The following is a 16,255-nucleotide window of genomic DNA, read 5'->3' on the forward strand; positions in this document are numbered from 1 at the left end:
CTGTAGGCGCGAAGCTCAAATGCTAATAATAAATGTCTAGTAATGTCCAAGTTGTTCGTTGTTGTTGCGGGTCTCCTCCGGAATACAACGCATTTATACTAAATTAAAACCATTTATTAAAAGAATTTTCAACCGCTTAGATATTTGTGGTTTGCAACTCGACTAAGTTAATAATTCAACGCACTTTGCAACACTACCCGTTGATGTCCAACTCGTAACGTATCACGTCACGTAACAAACCACTTTGAACTGATGTCGTTATCGATAATACCGCGCTTTTCAAATGAATATTGTACCTCTTACATTTTGTATTTACTGTAGACATCTATTGTATAGACACATCTAACATTACGCTTATTAGCGTGATTTGAGTATGATTGTTAATTTTTATATAAAATTACACTCACAGCGTGCGTGCGTTGCTCTCTCGTTCTCTCTACAGACCTGCTTCGTTCGGTCCATTTTCCGGATTCTAACCGACCGAACGAAGAGAGTACCTAATACCATCGAATCGATTCTGTTGCCCCTTCATGCAGGGCACTAGTAGGTAGATATATAAATGTCTCGTATTTGCATGCGTTCTCTTACAGAAATCGGCAACAAAAATCGCCAAATACTGCATCTGACACGACTACGTTTTTCTTATTTATTTTGATTGTTTTACGTAAATTAACTTAAATTAAGATAATTGTAACATCAGCATAGAATATTTACAAAATGGAAATACTACGAGAGGAATTGGGGATGCAATGCCGTGATCAATGAAGCATGATTCTCTTTTGGTGGAAGATGTGCAACCTGAGGATAGATCAAAGAGAAGAGAAAAGGGGAATGCAAAACTAAGGAAGGGGGGGTAAAAAAAATAAAGCGATATGAAATTGTGGAATTGGCGCACGATGATGTAGAAGAGTAGCTAAATGGCATTTCGTTGTGGACTGCGGTGGCGACTCAATCTATCTGCGACGCAGATGCATCATGGACTCCAGCGTGCTGGGGTCCAGGGTGGCGGCATGCTCCAGATCCTCGCTGCTGGCGTTCTCCTCGGCCACGTTGACGAAGGTGCTGGAGAGCTCCCCGTTCAACCGGTTGATACTGCCCGTGCCGATGTCGTACATGAAGATCTCCTGATCCGCGGACGAGTCGCTGGATCTGCAAGGAAAACGGAAAACGGGTTAGCTCTGCTCCATCCAGTGGATGGAATGGACATTTACCTGGTCACCAGCAGGACAACGGACTGCAGCTCGAGGTCCGTACGCGCCTCTTTCTCCAGCCAACGCTTGAAGTTGTCCTTGGTGGGCTTCTTGACGAGGGTTTTGATGAGATCGCCGCCCAAGAACTTGACCTCCTTGTTGTCCACACTGCGCCCCTCACTGCTCGTCGTCCCCGGCTGGGCCTCGACGGGCGCCAGGACCACCACGCTCACGATCTTCTTGCCCTGCAGCTCCTCGCTGTCTGGAATGGGGAACTGGGCTCCGTTAATCTTCAGTGGCAGGTAGCGGTTGTACTGCTGTCGCTCGGTCAGGTCCACGGGGGTCACCACGGTGGCATCGGTGCGCACGTACTTCTCGCTGACGCTCTGTCCCTGTCCCGCATCATAGCGTACCACCTTTACGTCCAGATTCTGCTTCTGGGGCAGCGAGTTGCTCTGCTTGACGCGATCGATCTGCTTCTCGCTGAGCGCCACCTTGTCCCCATTCGGCTTGACCACGGTGAGCACCTTGTTGGTCTCGGCAATCTGGGCGCCACCGCCGGCTCCATAGAAGTGCTGCAGATGCTCGGCGGGAAGGTTCTCCAGGGCAATGTCCCCTTGCTTGTCGTAGTCGAGGATGGAGATGTCGGCGTTGTTAAGGATGCCGGAGGAGAAGAGTTGCTGGCGCAGATCCTCGGGCACTTCGTCGGGCAATTGTAGCAGCGTCTGCGAGGCCTTTCCATTGGGAGAGGAAGCAGATGAGGCAGCTGGCGCGGGAACTGGAACTGAAGCTGGAGCAGCACTTGGCTGTTGTTGCTGGTGATGTTGCTGTTGCTGATGTTGCTGTTGCTGCTGTTGCTGCTGTTGCTGCTGCTGCTGTTGCTGTTGCAATTGTTGTGGCTGTGACTGCTGCTCCTGCTGGTTTCGCTGCTCGAGCTCCTTGAAGACATCTGAGTGGAAGGTGGACACGCTGAAGGGCGAGTGGTCCGTCGAGGGAGCGGTGATCTGGGAGGCAGCCGGCTGCCTGGGCTGCTGGGCAAAGTTTGTGCTGGCCTGGGCCTGCAATGCGGCGGTCTGAGAGTTTACATGGACTACGGGCTCGTTTGCCAATTGGTTGTAGTGGTTGTAGGTCACATAGTTGGCCGATGGGGGCACGGGTGTGACTACCATTACCTTCTGGCCATGCGTGGACTCCGCATAGACGGGAGGCTGGGGCGAAGCCTCGCTGGGAAAGCTGGCGAAGTGAGATTGCTGCAGCTGCTGCTGTTGCTGCTGCTCTTGGATACTCCCTGAGCTAGCGGTTATGTAATGGCCGGAGACAGGCTGTTGGGCAGAGGGTGCGAGATTGGGAGCGGGCACATCGTGGATCACCTCATTACGAGTGCTGCTGTAACTGAATTGCTGCTGCTGCTGCTGCTGCTTCTGCTGCTGCTGCTGAGGATGATGATGATGTTGCTGCTGTGAGGGATTAATGGGATTCTGCACGGTCTCAATGATGTGCTGCTCATACTTGGGTATGGACTTCAACAGCTCTGTCTCCTTGGATGGCTTTATATCAAAGTAGTTGAGGGTGCTCTGAATGGTCTTCTGTTGCTGTTGCTGTTGCTGCTGGCGATGCTGCTGCGATTGTTGGTGCTGCTGCGGGTAATATTCCGGCACAGGCGTGGGGGAACGCACCACAAACTGTGGCTGCTGCACAAACTGGGGCTGTCGAACAAACTGGTAAGGCTGTGGCACCTTTTGTTGCTGCTGTGGCTGATAATGTTGCTGCTGCTGCTGCTGCTGCTGCTGCTGCTGCTGCTGCTGGTAGTTTGCGTTGTCCAGTTTTACGGGCAGAGGTAAGGGCTTCACGTGCGTCGTGGGAGCTGGCGTGGGACGGAACTTGATGGGATGATATGGCGCTGGACTCGGGCGCGAGGACTGCTCCTGCGTCTTGGGCGGAATCGTAGGGAAGAATGGCACCTGGACCTGCTTGTTGGGTGGCTTCTGGTACTGCTGCTGCTGGTGTTGCTGACTTTGACTTTGGTGATGCGACGGATACTGCTGATTGTGATTGATGTAGTATTGCGACTGCTGGACCAGCTTGTTGAAGATCGTCTGGGACGAGGTGGAAGGCAACTGCTGCTGCGTGATGCTTGGGCGCGTCTGCTGTGGTTGCTGGAGCTGTTGCTGCGGATGTTGCAGTTGTGACTGCGACTGTTGCAGTTGCTGCTGTGGCGCTGGCTTCTGATAGGAGGGAGGAGGGCCCACCAGAGCGGAGGGTGGTCTGAAATAGTTGCTGCCGTGCTGCGACGGAAGCTGCTGCTGGCTCTGGAAGTGCAGGTTCGACTGCTGGTGGAAGTTGTTTGAGCTGCCTCCACTTCCAAAGAGCAGATTGGCGATGGGTCCGGGGCTCCTGCCAAAGCTGCTCTCCCTGCCATAGTCGGCGCGGGTGTTTCCGGAATAGCCGCCATCTGCCTTGAGGCCAGTGGCGGTCACTGGGAGCGGCAGAGCCACCACCTGGCGCTGAATGCTCTCGGCATCGTGCTCCTCCAGAATGTGCCCAGTCTGGTGTTTGTTCTCTGCCCCGAAGGAGACGTGGATTCCGGAGTTGCTGTGGAACTTCTCAGAGTCGGGGTGGATGATGGTGCGCAGGGTGGTGGGTTTCAGCGGTGGCAGAGGGGTCACCGGGTACTGGATCACCTCCTCCTCCTCCTCCTCTTCCTCCTCGTTGTCGTCGTTGTTCAATGAGGCTATCGGCGACTCCAGGTGCAGCTTGTTGTTCTGGTCCTTCTTGTAATTCACATAGAACACATGGACTTTCTCCTTCTTCTTCTTCTTCCTGGTCACTATCGGCTGGGCAGGCTCCTCGGCGAGTGTCTCATTGGCATCCTTGATAATGATCTCGATAATGGGCTCAGGCGCCTCCAGGTACTGCGGGTATGGCGCATATGCCGGACCGAAGTGTCCGGGATATTGAGCTGTAATTGAGGGATATTCAAAATGATTCTTCTGCTTTTTGCCATGATATTCCACCTACCAATGGCGTTCTGTCCGCTGTAGTAGCCAGTCTGGGGATAATAGCTGGCTGTGTTGTCCACATAGCCGGACCTCCTGCTGGCTACCTCCGGATACAGATAGCCGGCATTGCCAAAGTCGAAGAGCGTCCTCTTGCCGCGGTTCTCGCCAGGATTCACAGGTGCCTTCAGCGCCTTCGATTGCCGCGTGGTGGCAGCTGTGGACGATGGCTTTGCAGATGGCGATGGCTGCTTAGTTGGCTTCTCAGCCTCAGCCTTCGGCTTGGACCCGCTCTTTGGCTTTGCTGTCGTGGTGGAAGCAATGGTAGTGGTCTTGGCCGTGGTCGTGGAAGCTGCTGCGGCGACACCAATGGCCAGCAGCGTCAGTGCCAACTGCAAATTGAAAAGAAAGTTTCAATCTATTACTCCAGCTCGCTCAAATGCCAAAATATTTAATTAAAATTCCGTGAAGCTCAAATTTATCCGCTAGATACATATCTCGATTAGGCAGATGCCACAGCCCTAAAAGCGAAACTAATTCGGAAGGAGACTGTTACGAAATATTTATACAAGCAGTGATGATATTTTTGGAATTCGCAAGAGCTCCATCAAATTAAAACCCAACAAATTACTAAAGATACGGATCAACTCAAACTAAAATATCTGAAATATATGTGTTAAGTGAAAAAAAAAACAATAACAAATGGCCTCCTCGTGGAAAATCACAAAAATGCCAACAAACTTTCGATTTCCAAAAAGATATTCCTGCAAACTTGAAAATATTTTAATGGATTTAGCTTGAGACAAGGTCGAGACCCCGACCAAAAGCAGAGATAAGCAAACACTTTTACCAGCCGCAAAACGTACTGTAGATGGCAGAGCCAATTTGTGAATTGGCCAAAAGAGGCGAATTAAAAACGCAATAAAAGCGAGCATCAGAAATTAGCCCAACAAAGTGGGACTGGATGGATGAATGGATGAATGTGTGCTGTCGTCTTTCCATCTTTGCATTGGGTCAATGTCAAGTGGAGGCTGCGGCTTTTGCTGGGATGGAGATGTGGCTGAGATTGAGTTGTTGACCACAAAAACGACATGCCGACGGCTCGATGGGTTAAAGGCAAGGCTAGACCTCACCTCAAGTGTTCCAGCCTCTTTTGGCGGTTAATTTTTGCCCGATCGCGATATGGTTAATCAGTGAATCAGCGAATCAGCGAATCAGCCTAGCCGTGTCAGCCGTGTCAGGGCATTGAGTCATCACCAGTCACGGGCTGCCCGGCCTTTCTGGCTTAGCCGTGAAAGTTGCCCTGAAGTGCGGCAACGAATTTCAATTGACCAGACCAGACCAGCCTGCAGCCCCAGAGAGCAGCGAGTAGTGAAGATACGCCCTCGCAAAAATGCCAGAGAGACAGAAGGAAAATGGGGCTTGCCCCATTCTGTTTCACTTGGCCGAGGCTCAGTTTTCTCAACTTTCCAAACTGCATTTGGCCTGCAGATGTCGGCCGCACTGTGTGGGCGCTTGACATTTGATTTGTATCTGTATCTATATAATGGGGTACAAGTATATAACACATTTTGATGGCTGAGCCGAAAGTGAAGTGAAAATAATACACACTCAACCGACAATGAGAGTTACCCACATCCAAATCCCCACCTCTACGGGCACTTCCACATGCTGGGGTCTAACCCAGTTGTCGATTGGCGGTGGCGTATACGCAATCTCACGGTAGTTGCTTCTGATTATGGCATCTTTGTCACATTGTTTTGGCCTTTATCTGAGTACCTTAGGTCCGTGGATTGGAGCCATGTCAAAACGGAAGCTGTGAGACCGAGTTTTGACAGCTCCTGAGGCAACCTTTTGTTGCTGCGACTGGCTTTTGTTTTTTCTATTTCATAGGTATCTTTGGATGTTGTCTCAGCACGCATTTTGACAGCATATAATTGCAATAATTAGGTCCAGTCCTACACTCACTTTCCGGACAGACCATGCGTATTTTCGGGGGGTTATGCCATAACATAACCTTTGTGCGCGACATATGCTAATCGCGGACATTGTCAAACCCACACAAACAGTCCGATTATCCAACAGTGACTTCCTATACAAACTGCCTGCTGTGCAGACAAAGTCACAGCCAAAGCAACAGATATTACCATACTTGTCCCTCTAACTGACCTACACCTCAAGCCGTTCGGTAGTCCCATCCCCTCCACTCCACTCCACTCCACTCGACTCTAGACTAGACATTGTACAAAGAAAGCCAGCCAGTCACACACTCTGCTGACCACATACAATACACATACACAATAAGCAAATGTCAAAGATTTGGCAAAACAATGATGCACGGGGGGAAATATGAAACAGTAGAGAAATAATCAAATCAACATGGGCATCGACAGCAGCTGGCGCGAACAGCCGAAAGCAGTTCATGAAAAGAAAGATGCTAACAATGGGAGAAAGTTTACACACCAGCCACCAGTCAGTAAGTAAGGCAAAAAGCCATCAAAATTCATCTCGAGCCAGAGTCAGAGCCACAGCCAGAGCCAGGGCCCAAAATTGTTCGAGAGCTGAACCCAAACTCACACATTAACATAACGAAAATGTTTACAGGCCAATAAATCTGATGTCAGCCGGGGAACTCTCCGGAGTTTTCCTCCATTTGGCCAGAAGAATTATGCAATGCGCCAAACGAAGAAGAAGCCTCCGAATCTTTGGCAAGCATTTAGTGGGCAAGTGTAAATCAAAGCCAGACCCAAAGTGAAGATGTTGTGTAATGGAAATGGCCAAACAAGCCAGTGGCATGGACAACCTGAAGTTGACCGCAGGACTAACAACTTGTGGCATGTGGCATGAGCCGCCAAGTGGCAGCCACGCGGGATGCTTGGATGGCTTGGATTGCTTGGTGTCTGTGCTGACGAGCGGCACGTTTTACGGTGGTTTTTTTTCAGCTTTTGCTGCTCGTGTTGGCGTTCGCCGATTTGCCAAGTGAAATCTTACAGAGCCCCCACTGCTGCCTCCAGTTGGGGCTGCCGCAGCCGTAGCCACAGCCACAGTCAAGTTGCAACTGACAAATAGCTGAACAAGTTCTCATGTAAATTGTGTTTATTTTCGGGTGCTTTGTTGTCTAGACACACAGTTACTGCCATTAGCCCCTGGCAATCTCATCTCATGCTCCCGATGATGAGCAGTTATGATATGTGCCAGTTGATCTGCCATTGTTAGTCCGTCAGCCATGTGAATGCTAGTGGATTGGCAACACCAACACACCAGCATGTGACACGGCACAATTATTCTGGCCAACAACTTGAGAGTCATCTCTGTGTGAACCACCATAACCCCCCGCGAACGAAGGCAGTTAACAGAGACTCTTGGTGTCTGAAACCAAGAACTCCGGGCCGGCGAACTGTGGCTTGTCTGCGGGCCAATTACGCGAGTGGCCCAGGAGCGTCAGTCATCGTCAAATGATGCAAAAAGTTGCAAAAACCTAATGTCCATTCAAATTATGGGGAAGCGTATGCCATTGCTGGGACGGGTCTGAGAACACACGAGCTCGTCCAGCCCTAACTGACATCATTTCCCATAGTGCCCAGTGCCCAGTGCCCAGTGCCCATAGTATCCCCCCTGCAAGTGGCGGAGAGGCGAAACCGAAGCGGATGTAAATAATGCGTCACTTTCTCGTTCGTTTTCTCGCCAAAATGCCGACAATCTGGTAAATCCTTATAATTAAATCCCAGGCCCTGGTTGCATAAGAGGCGGCTGACACTGCGACTGAGACACTGAGACACTGAGACAGCTGTCCAAATGGAATAACTGTAGCGCGACCAGCAGGAATGAAGAAAGGAAGTGAGTGCTCGAATCGGGGTGTAGAAAATGTGAGACTTGAGAAAACAAACGAAAGACTCAAGCGACAAACGTGGCATGCGAGCCGAAATGGTGTAAAAAACGGCATGTACGAAAATAAAGCATTTATCGTTTTTTATGCAGTCATTGTGTTCCAGAAGTGCCACCAGCACCACCAGCACCACCAGCCCCACCAGTGAAAACGGAAGTAAGCGACACGCCAGCGGGTTAAAATGTGGACCAGGCTATAAACACTTTTGGGCGCTTCAGATAAGGCCAACACGATGGGAGGCAGAGATGAGAGATGATGAATGATGAATTATTAAATTAAATGAAAAATGAAAGTGTTTGTATGCTTCTGCTGCTCTGTTGCTCTGCTGCTCCGCTGGGGTCGAATCTACCTCAACGTGACTTGAATTGGCCGCGAGAAAGCGGGCCAGCAGATGATACTGAAGAAGGTCCACCTGGCAGCCTCAATGGCGGCAACGTGCCGACAAGTAGCAGGTTTTCGTGTGCGTGCTTGGGCTTGGAGCATCTTGGAGGGGGGGGCGCAGAGCAGTGCGTGAGGGGCCCGCCAGCCAGGCTGATCTGCATAATGGGCACTGGAAAATGATGGAAGATGATGCAGCACTGCACGCCGGGCGAATGTAAAAGTTGTCCAACCACTCCAAGGAATCCCAGCCGCAAATGAGGCTGGTCTCTGTGAACGTGTGGTAGCTCTCGAGCTGATTGCGCCTTTCCTTCTCATTCCAGTGGGGGCGCAAACAATTGCAGCAGACTGTCACCCAGAGATCTCAATTCGTAATTGTAATTTGACCAACTTTTGTTGGGGGCTCGGGCTCGGGCTCGGGCTCACGATGCAATCCCCGCTCTGTCACTGGGCATTTCATATTTTAGCACTGTGTCAATTGCAAATTGCCGAGTAATAAGCAAATTGAAATGCAATTGAACGAATGTTGCGTATGAGCGGCGGCGACAACCCGGCTGTTGTTATGCAAACGACAGCAAACAAAGTCCAGAGTCTGCCCATGTGTGTATCTGTGTGTCTGCAGCCACTGGTAGGCATGTAAGTATCTATGTCCACAATTGGTTACAAGCAATCGGCTAGTGCCAATATTGTCGCCGCCATGGCGCATTAGGAGGCTAGCAGACAAAAGACTTAGGCAACGAACTGGAGAGACACGCTTTGGGGCGCGAATGTGCAAATGAAAATGGAAAGGAGAATCCCATCCGAATGCAGCAGCCAGACGAAACCAATCAAACCCAAACTAATTAGCAAACCCATCCAAAACTGACTTCGGTTGAGGGCGTTCAGTGGCAGCAGGCTCTAAAAAAAAGCTTAAGATTTTGGTGTGTGTGTTTTGCTTTTTTTAATTAGTTAAGCGCTGAGCAAGGTCGTTGCATAAAATAAATAAAAATCGAATAAACAATCAGTAACCCTCGAAGAAAAAGTGTGCATAAATTAAACAAACTTGGTCGCCGCTGATAGCCATCCGGAACCGCGATGAACTCTGGCCGCATTTTTAGGCTATTCATGACGCACTATTATGCAACCCTCCCCCCCTCTCTCTCTCTCGCTCTCTCTCTTCCTCGGCGAATGCCAAAAAAAGAAAGAAGCCGTATAATTATAAGCCGCAAACAAGCAGGGGCCCACAAATTAGTAGACAACCTAATCGACATCCGAGCAATTTCGGATCATCATTAATATTCATGTGAAATTCATGTGCAGCCCGAAACTGCAGCCCAGGTCAGATTCGAGTCCAAGATGCTGGTTACTTGAGTAACATTTAATTAAAATAAATATCTCCGCATCATCCATCCAACCAACCACCGAGTTGTGGATAGTATTGTAATTACGCTACGAACAGAAAATTGTCTGCGGTCGAAAACCGCATTCCAAAATATATGATTTTCGTGTGTCTCCTCGCGGAGGTAGCTCTAACTCCATCGCGGTACAGGTACATTCACATTTGTCCAGCTAAAAACTGGCTGCTAGCCGCTCGTCTTCAGTTGCAAAAGTTTTTCCTTTTATTTATAACCATTTTTGCCGCTGAATTTCGGCTGGACCTTCCAGGCCGGCCAGCAGCAAGCGCATCTTTCGATTTCAATACTCGTAATGGAAATAATTGAGCTGCAGTGGGATGTGAACAAGAGAAGTGAAAGGTGAATTCCTCCTCCATTTCGGGACGGATCTGGTAGGGCTGCATCTGGGGCCGAAGCTGCAGATTAGCTGCACTTGTCGTCGCAGTTGAAACGAAACTTTCTGCTGACAATCTAGATACATAGTAATAATCGAATCGGAGACAGAGCCAAAATAATGCCAATCAACTTTCTACACTCCAAGCGGCAGGCAACAAATGGTCGGTTTGCATGCGTGCAGCATATTAAAATATGCTCAGCCTCGGCCTATTTGGGGGCACTGGAGAGTGGAGATGGGGCCCAGGGGCGGCAGCAGGTGCTGAAGTGTGCGGTGTCGTGAGCATACCCATACCTATAGCATTAGCCCCCAGCCAGACAGCACAGAAAGTCAGGCTATTCTTCCCCCTCTTCCGCCTTTTGTCCGCGCAAACATCGGGCAATGACAGTCAGCATTTTCCTTTCTATGCGACTGAAAATTAGCCATGAAACGGTTTTCTACACAACTGAAATAATGTTTATTTGGGCCAGCTTTTGACATTTATTGTACGAGTACCGCTGCTCTTTTCAGTCCGAATTGCAATAGTTCGATAAATGAAGCGCCTTACAAGACGTTTTTGTAAAGGTTACCCACACACGTACACACTTGCACACTTGCACATGTGATGGACTCAATGGCAGCCGCAAATGATCATCATGGGTGATTTTTCGGCTGCAAAAGTCTAGAGTCATCTTTGGATGCCTCTGCCTTTGCCTTTGGCTTTGCACAACCAATGGAGATGGAGATTGAAGCCAAATCTAATGGTCGTTCGGCGCCTCAGTTTTGAAAGGCAGACGAACGTGCAGAGACAGAGGCAGAGACGGAGGCAGAGATCAAGATGGAAAGGAGGACAGTTGGAGCTCTCATGTTGGTCTTGCTGATGATGCAGATGAAGATGTTTAATGAGTTCAGCCAGCTGCCACACTAGGTTCTACCCGTGCAGCTCGTACTGCTCATTGCATGCAACACGACGTTGCAGAGAAACGATTGGGCAAGCGATAGGTAGAGAATTCAGTGGATAGAATCCCCTCTATCTTATCTAATTGTGTGAGTAATTTCCAATAACAATTGGGCAGCTGTAACCCAGGGAATATCTCCGATCAGAGCCAGTGTCAGCGCTAACAAGTGCAAGGGAAACAATGAGACAATTCGCAGGCGGGGCACACACCGCACACCTTCCACCACATGCCGAGCCATTCGGCTAAGAGATCCACAAGATAGGCCAACATTTCTTCGCGTAACAAGAGCCAAGTTGAAGTCTGGAGGCAAGAGTGCTGATTGCTGACTGCTGACTGCTGAGTGTGGAGGCAGCCGGAAGGCAATTTACACTTGGCTTACTCCGGCCTCCCCCCTCCCTCCCTCTTCCTCACGGCTCGCCACCATGCAATGACACTATTTGTCAATGTCAATGATGGGGAATGCCTCCTCGGGGGGGGGGCTTAGGGCAGGTCGCACGCCCGTAGGGGTCAAGCAAGCGTTGACACCTCTCCAAGTGGTTTTTGTTGCATAAATTCCCATTTAATTGTGAGGTTGTAAAGTTTCTGAGTTGTTTTGTTTTTGGTCCGGAGCCGACTTACCAGCAATGGCAGAATTCTCATCGCGACAGGATGAAAACTAATTCCTAATCCGAATGAGGCAGCAGCTGAAAATTAAAATCGTCTCGATAAGCACAGGAAAAACACACTGATTGGAGTTAAGACTGGAAGTATATCTCCAGACTGGCACTGCACCCACTTTATTGGTATATCCTTGTAGCTATATTTCAGGATACACGCACAAGCACAAAGAGACACGCGCGGAGCAATTGAGGGAATTGCAACCAGGCCGAGTCGCTGCCGAATTGTAACTGAAACTTGAAGTCGACGGCGGCTCGCAACTTGGCCAAAACGAAGACGAAGCAACCGCCAGCGAGAGAAAGAGAGAGAAACGCAGACAGAGAGAGCAGAGACACTGCTGAAGAAGATACTCTTGCCATGCTCCCCACGAGGTGAGTTTGATACTCTGACGACCTGATGATTCGAATACCGGACTCAAGCATTCTCAATCAAAGCATCGAAAGTGAATCTGGATGCCAACGGCTCATTTCAGCCTTACTTTCAATGGCAACTGCTTCAGCCTCCAATCTACTCCTATCCGATCCACTGGAATGGAGTGGAGGAAACGAAACGAAACGAAACCGAAACCGAAAGAAATGAAAGAGAGTAGCCCCGAACTGAAGCTGGAATTGTGCCGCCAGACAGTTAACCGAATGAACAACAATGCCCTGGTCAATGTGTGTTAAAAACGCCGGCAAAATGCCCGACAAACAAGCCCAAAGTGGGCACATTACCGCTAAGAGAGCCACGCCAAAAATACATGCAGTCCGCCGAAAAGAAGAAAAACAATACATCAACACAGAAACACAATCGAAGACATAATGAGCAGATTGTGCAGATTTCGGTGGCTCCGGGTTTGTTTATAGCTCCCTGGGTTACAAGCAATTTGGCAAGCCTGTCCAAGAAGTGAAAGGAAGTGAATAAAGAGAGCCGACCCAATGGGCGTTGGCCTGGGAAAACGTGCCTATTCAAATATTTAACATTAAATATATAGTACAGGAAATATTTAATGTAATATAAATGTGCTGTAGGGCTTATAAGAATGTGGAAACAACTTTGTAGATCCCACAACTCAGAAGTTGCGGAATCTTACTAGTAACATAAATGTACCAACAGTTTATTATCCTTTATTTCTTTTTTTGTCACGCAATATTTCAACATTTAATGCCACTCAGTTTTGATAAAAATAAAAGACTTCTCTGAATAGAAACGAATCAGCAGAGATTCTCTTTCTTTACAGTAGTCGTCCAGCCGATGAATCGGCTTCATCTCAATTGTTTGCGTATTGAAATTATATTTACTCCGAACAAATATTGAACAATGTTAATCTGGGGTGGCTGTGGAGACAGCCAGCTGTGGACACAGCCAGCCATAAGCTGTAAATTAGCCACGCACTGGCACTTGCGCACACTCCATCCAAAGTCGTTGCGGCCAAATCGAGTATACGCAGCGTGGAGCGAGACATTTTTGTAGCTGCAGTTGCAGCTGGAGATGAGCTGGTCTCCCTCCAGAGCTGGTCATGGCCAGACAATTTGCAGTAACCAAAAATCAATGACCGACCGGTTTTGCATAGGCTTTCAGTGTTTTGTCGTCGGTGCTGGTTGTCGATGGTAACGTAACAACTTTCGCTGAAACGTCATTCCCAACAGCAGCAGCAGCAGCAACAGCAGCAGAGAGCCAAATGGCAAAAGGCAGGCCAAGAGATAAAGCCACGATATCAGCACGAGATGATGATGAAGCAGAAGAAATTCAGTTCCAGTTCGGCCTCCTCTTCGCCTTCTCCGACTGCTGGTCTGGCGCTGTGTCGTTTGTTCGCCATTAAGGCGACATGGTCTAGACCAGTTTTGGAGGAGCGAAAATTCGGAAGTGCAGCCCCGAGAGAGATTTCGAGTGGCATGCCAGGGAAGCGACTCATTTGAATAATTGAAATCCACTTGCACTGCAATTAAGAGCACAAAGCGAAATGTTTGCATTTCCACACTTTCGATGAGGAACGGAGTCAAAGTCAAGACGAAAATCGAATGCAATGAGCTTGACTATGCCCAAATTGCCGGAAAATTTCATTTCAGAAATCGAATTGCTTTGGGTCTGTCTGTCTATCGCTCTCATCTGCATCTGCTGAACATGCCAAACATTCAATCGCATTTGAATTGGAAGTGCAGCTGGAGCCGGAGCTGGCGTTAGAGTTGGTGCCCGGCTGTGGAGCGGAAGTTGTTAAGAGCCCCACAAGCCCCCATTCAAATGATGCAGTCTCACGCGCCTGAGCCGAGCAACAAGTCCAACAACTGGCTGTGCGTGGAACCGCTTACATTCTCACCGTCCAATCAGTCTGAGAGAAATGTACAGTCGCTAATTACCCTTGCATGGGTCGTGCCCTGACGTTGCCCCTCGGCAGGTTTCGTCAGGTTTGAACATGAAAAGTGCATGCCAGCACATCTCCTTCTAAACAGTGTCCGACACTGGTTGTGCCACAAAAATTGGCGACCGGCCGGATTTTCAAACAGTTTCGCGATGACTTCAGAACGGCTCGTTGTGGCTCTACTCTGTCTCGGGCAGGTAACTGCCCAACTGTCCAATTTAAGCCTTCACGAAGGAGTAGACTTGGAGGAGAAGTTGCTAAGATTGCTTCTGAGACTGCGCGTGGAGCAGAGCTTTGAAACTCTGGTCATCTACGGAGAAGAATGCGCATTCCATTCAATGCTGAGACACTCGCTGGGACCCACTGTGCTGGTGTCCTCGGGAAGCACTGAATCCGATTGGAGCTTCAGCAGCTCGACACTAATCTTGAGCTGTGGAGCTAGAGCTGAGAGGGAGGGCAACTATCGCACTCTGATGAAGCTGCAAATGAGAAGGCGTCTGCTATACCTTACGGAAGACATTCAGCCAGAGGAGGTCTGCGACAACTACTCTCTGAAAGAGCAATACAACATAGCCATGGTGAAGGCGGACTTTGTTCAATCAGGCAGCATCTACACCTGTCGCTGCTTTCAACAGCTCAACTTTGAAGAGCTGGATCTATTCGACCATAAACCAATTTTTGTGGAACAATTCAGAAATATGCGCAGGGCCACAATCAAAACTCTGGCGGATCACTTGGCCCCTCGATCTATGTCGTATCATGATGAGAAGACTGGCGAGGAGAAAATGGTTGGTTACGTGGCCAATCTGATCAATAGCTTCGCCCAGAAGGTAAATGCAACCTTGGACTTTCGTTCCGTAAGGAAGGATGGCGAGAAGACAGAGTCCGTATTTAAGGACATAGTAAGATGGGTGAAGGAGGATCGTTTAGACCTTGGCACCACCATGGTAAGCTCTCTGCAGGTACTGAATTTGGATTCATTGAGCTATCCTTATTTGCTGACATCGTACTGCCTGATGGTTCCGATCCCCGCCAGGCTGCCGTACAACCAGATATACGCAGTTATAGTAGATCCACTTGTGCTCTGCATCATCCTCATTCTTTTCTACCTGCTCTCAGCTCTGCTGATCTACAGCCAGCAATTGTCCTGGCGAGGCCTCACCCTAGCCAATATCCTGCTGAACGACAAGAGCCTGCGCGGCCTTTTGGGCCAGTCGTTTCCGTTTCCGCGAGACCCAAGGAGGAACATGAAGCTCGTCTTCTTCATTCTGTGCTTCGCTAGTCTGATGATCACCACCATGTACGAGTCGTATCTTCAGTCCTTCTTCACGCGCCCTCCGCCTGAGCCATCGATCCGTACCTTCCAGGATATTGCCAATTCCCGCCACAAGCTCGCCATCAGTAGATTTGAGATGAACGTTTTGTCCGCCCGAAAAAGTTCCAATATTCACCTGATACGCAGGAATCGTATTTGTGTCCTCGAAGATCATGAGGATTTCGTGCTTCTACGCAATTCATTTAATGACAGCTACGTTTACACGGTAAGCGAGGATCGCTGGAGCACCTACCAGGAGCAGCAGAGGATGTTTGCGCAGCCCTTGTTCTACTACTCACTCGATCTCTGCTTCAATCGCTTTCTGTTTTTCCATATCCCACTGCGTCCCCACCTGCCATACCGGCACCTCTTCGAGGAGCACATGCAGCGGCAGCAAGAGTTCGGATTAGTGAAATTCTGGAAGAGCAGGAGCTTCTTCGACATGGTAAGGCTTGGTGTTACGCCCATGAGGGACTCCAGCCCGCCGCCATATATCAACCCGTCCATTCTGGTGAATGACATCTCCTGGATACTGAAGCTCTATGGGGCAGCCATGGGTATAAGTTGCTGCTGCTTTATCCTCGAGCTTTGGTTTTGGAGAAGAAGGAGAAAGCCGCACAATGCCATCCTCCAACATTAATTCAACCACTTATCTCGAGCCCATCTAAAGCGTTTATTTGCCGACCTATTCGGACTAATGAATTTTTAATAAAGCAGCTAATTGCCCAAGCACGGACACCGCCACGACCTTCACAGCTGTGCAGCCATGTCCACACCCGACCGTGTTAAC

The 16,255-nt window shown here is 49.3% G+C and overlaps 2 protein-coding genes across 2 annotated transcripts; one reads left to right on the forward strand and one right to left on the reverse strand.

The window, feature by feature from the left end:
• Nucleotides 1–614: 614 nt before the first annotated feature.
• On the reverse strand, nucleotides 615–12,060 carry LOC4804861 (mastermind-like protein 2). The gene is made up of 5 exons (XM_033378490.1): nucleotides 11,931–12,060; nucleotides 11,774–11,838; nucleotides 4,209–4,578; nucleotides 1,212–4,149; nucleotides 615–1,149 (listed from the first exon to the last, which is right to left on the reverse strand). Exons 2-5 carry the CDS (start codon nucleotides 11,792–11,794, stop codon nucleotides 954–956), a joined length of 3,525 nt encoding a protein of 1,174 aa, XP_033234381.1. The 5' UTR covers nucleotides 11,795–11,838; nucleotides 11,931–12,060; the 3' UTR covers nucleotides 615–953.
• Nucleotides 12,061–13,151: 1,091 nt separating this feature from the next.
• On the forward strand, nucleotides 13,152–16,129 carry LOC4804859 (uncharacterized). Its single transcript, XM_001361315.5, has one exon. The coding sequence runs from the start codon at nucleotides 14,216–14,218 to the stop codon at nucleotides 16,103–16,105; it is 1,890 nt and encodes a 629-aa protein (XP_001361352.5). The 5' UTR covers nucleotides 13,152–14,215; the 3' UTR covers nucleotides 16,106–16,129.
• The last annotated feature ends 126 nt before the right edge of the window (nucleotides 16,130–16,255 follow it).

Source organism: Drosophila pseudoobscura, chromosome 3 (genome assembly GCF_009870125.1).
Source record: "Drosophila pseudoobscura strain MV-25-SWS-2005 chromosome 3, UCI_Dpse_MV25, whole genome shotgun sequence".
Lineage (NCBI taxonomy): Eukaryota > Metazoa > Arthropoda > Insecta > Diptera > Drosophilidae > Drosophila > Drosophila pseudoobscura.

Excerpts from the sequence above, each read along its gene's own strand:
- LOC4804859 (XM_001361315.5), top strand. The coding sequence starts at position 14,216 with ATGCCAGCACATCTCCTTCTAAACAGTGTCCGACACTGGTTGTGCCAC.
- LOC4804861 (XM_033378490.1), bottom strand. The coding sequence starts at position 11,794 with ATGAGAATTCTGCCATTGCTG. Across the intron at positions 4,150-4,208 it reads CAGCGGACAGAACGCCATTG|CTCAATATCCCGGACACTTC; the intron begins GTAGGTGGAATA and ends CCTCAATTACAG. Across the intron at positions 1,150-1,211 it reads GTTGTCCTGCTGGTGACCAG|ATCCAGCGACTCGTCCGCGG; the intron begins GTAAATGTCCAT and ends TTTTCCTTGCAG.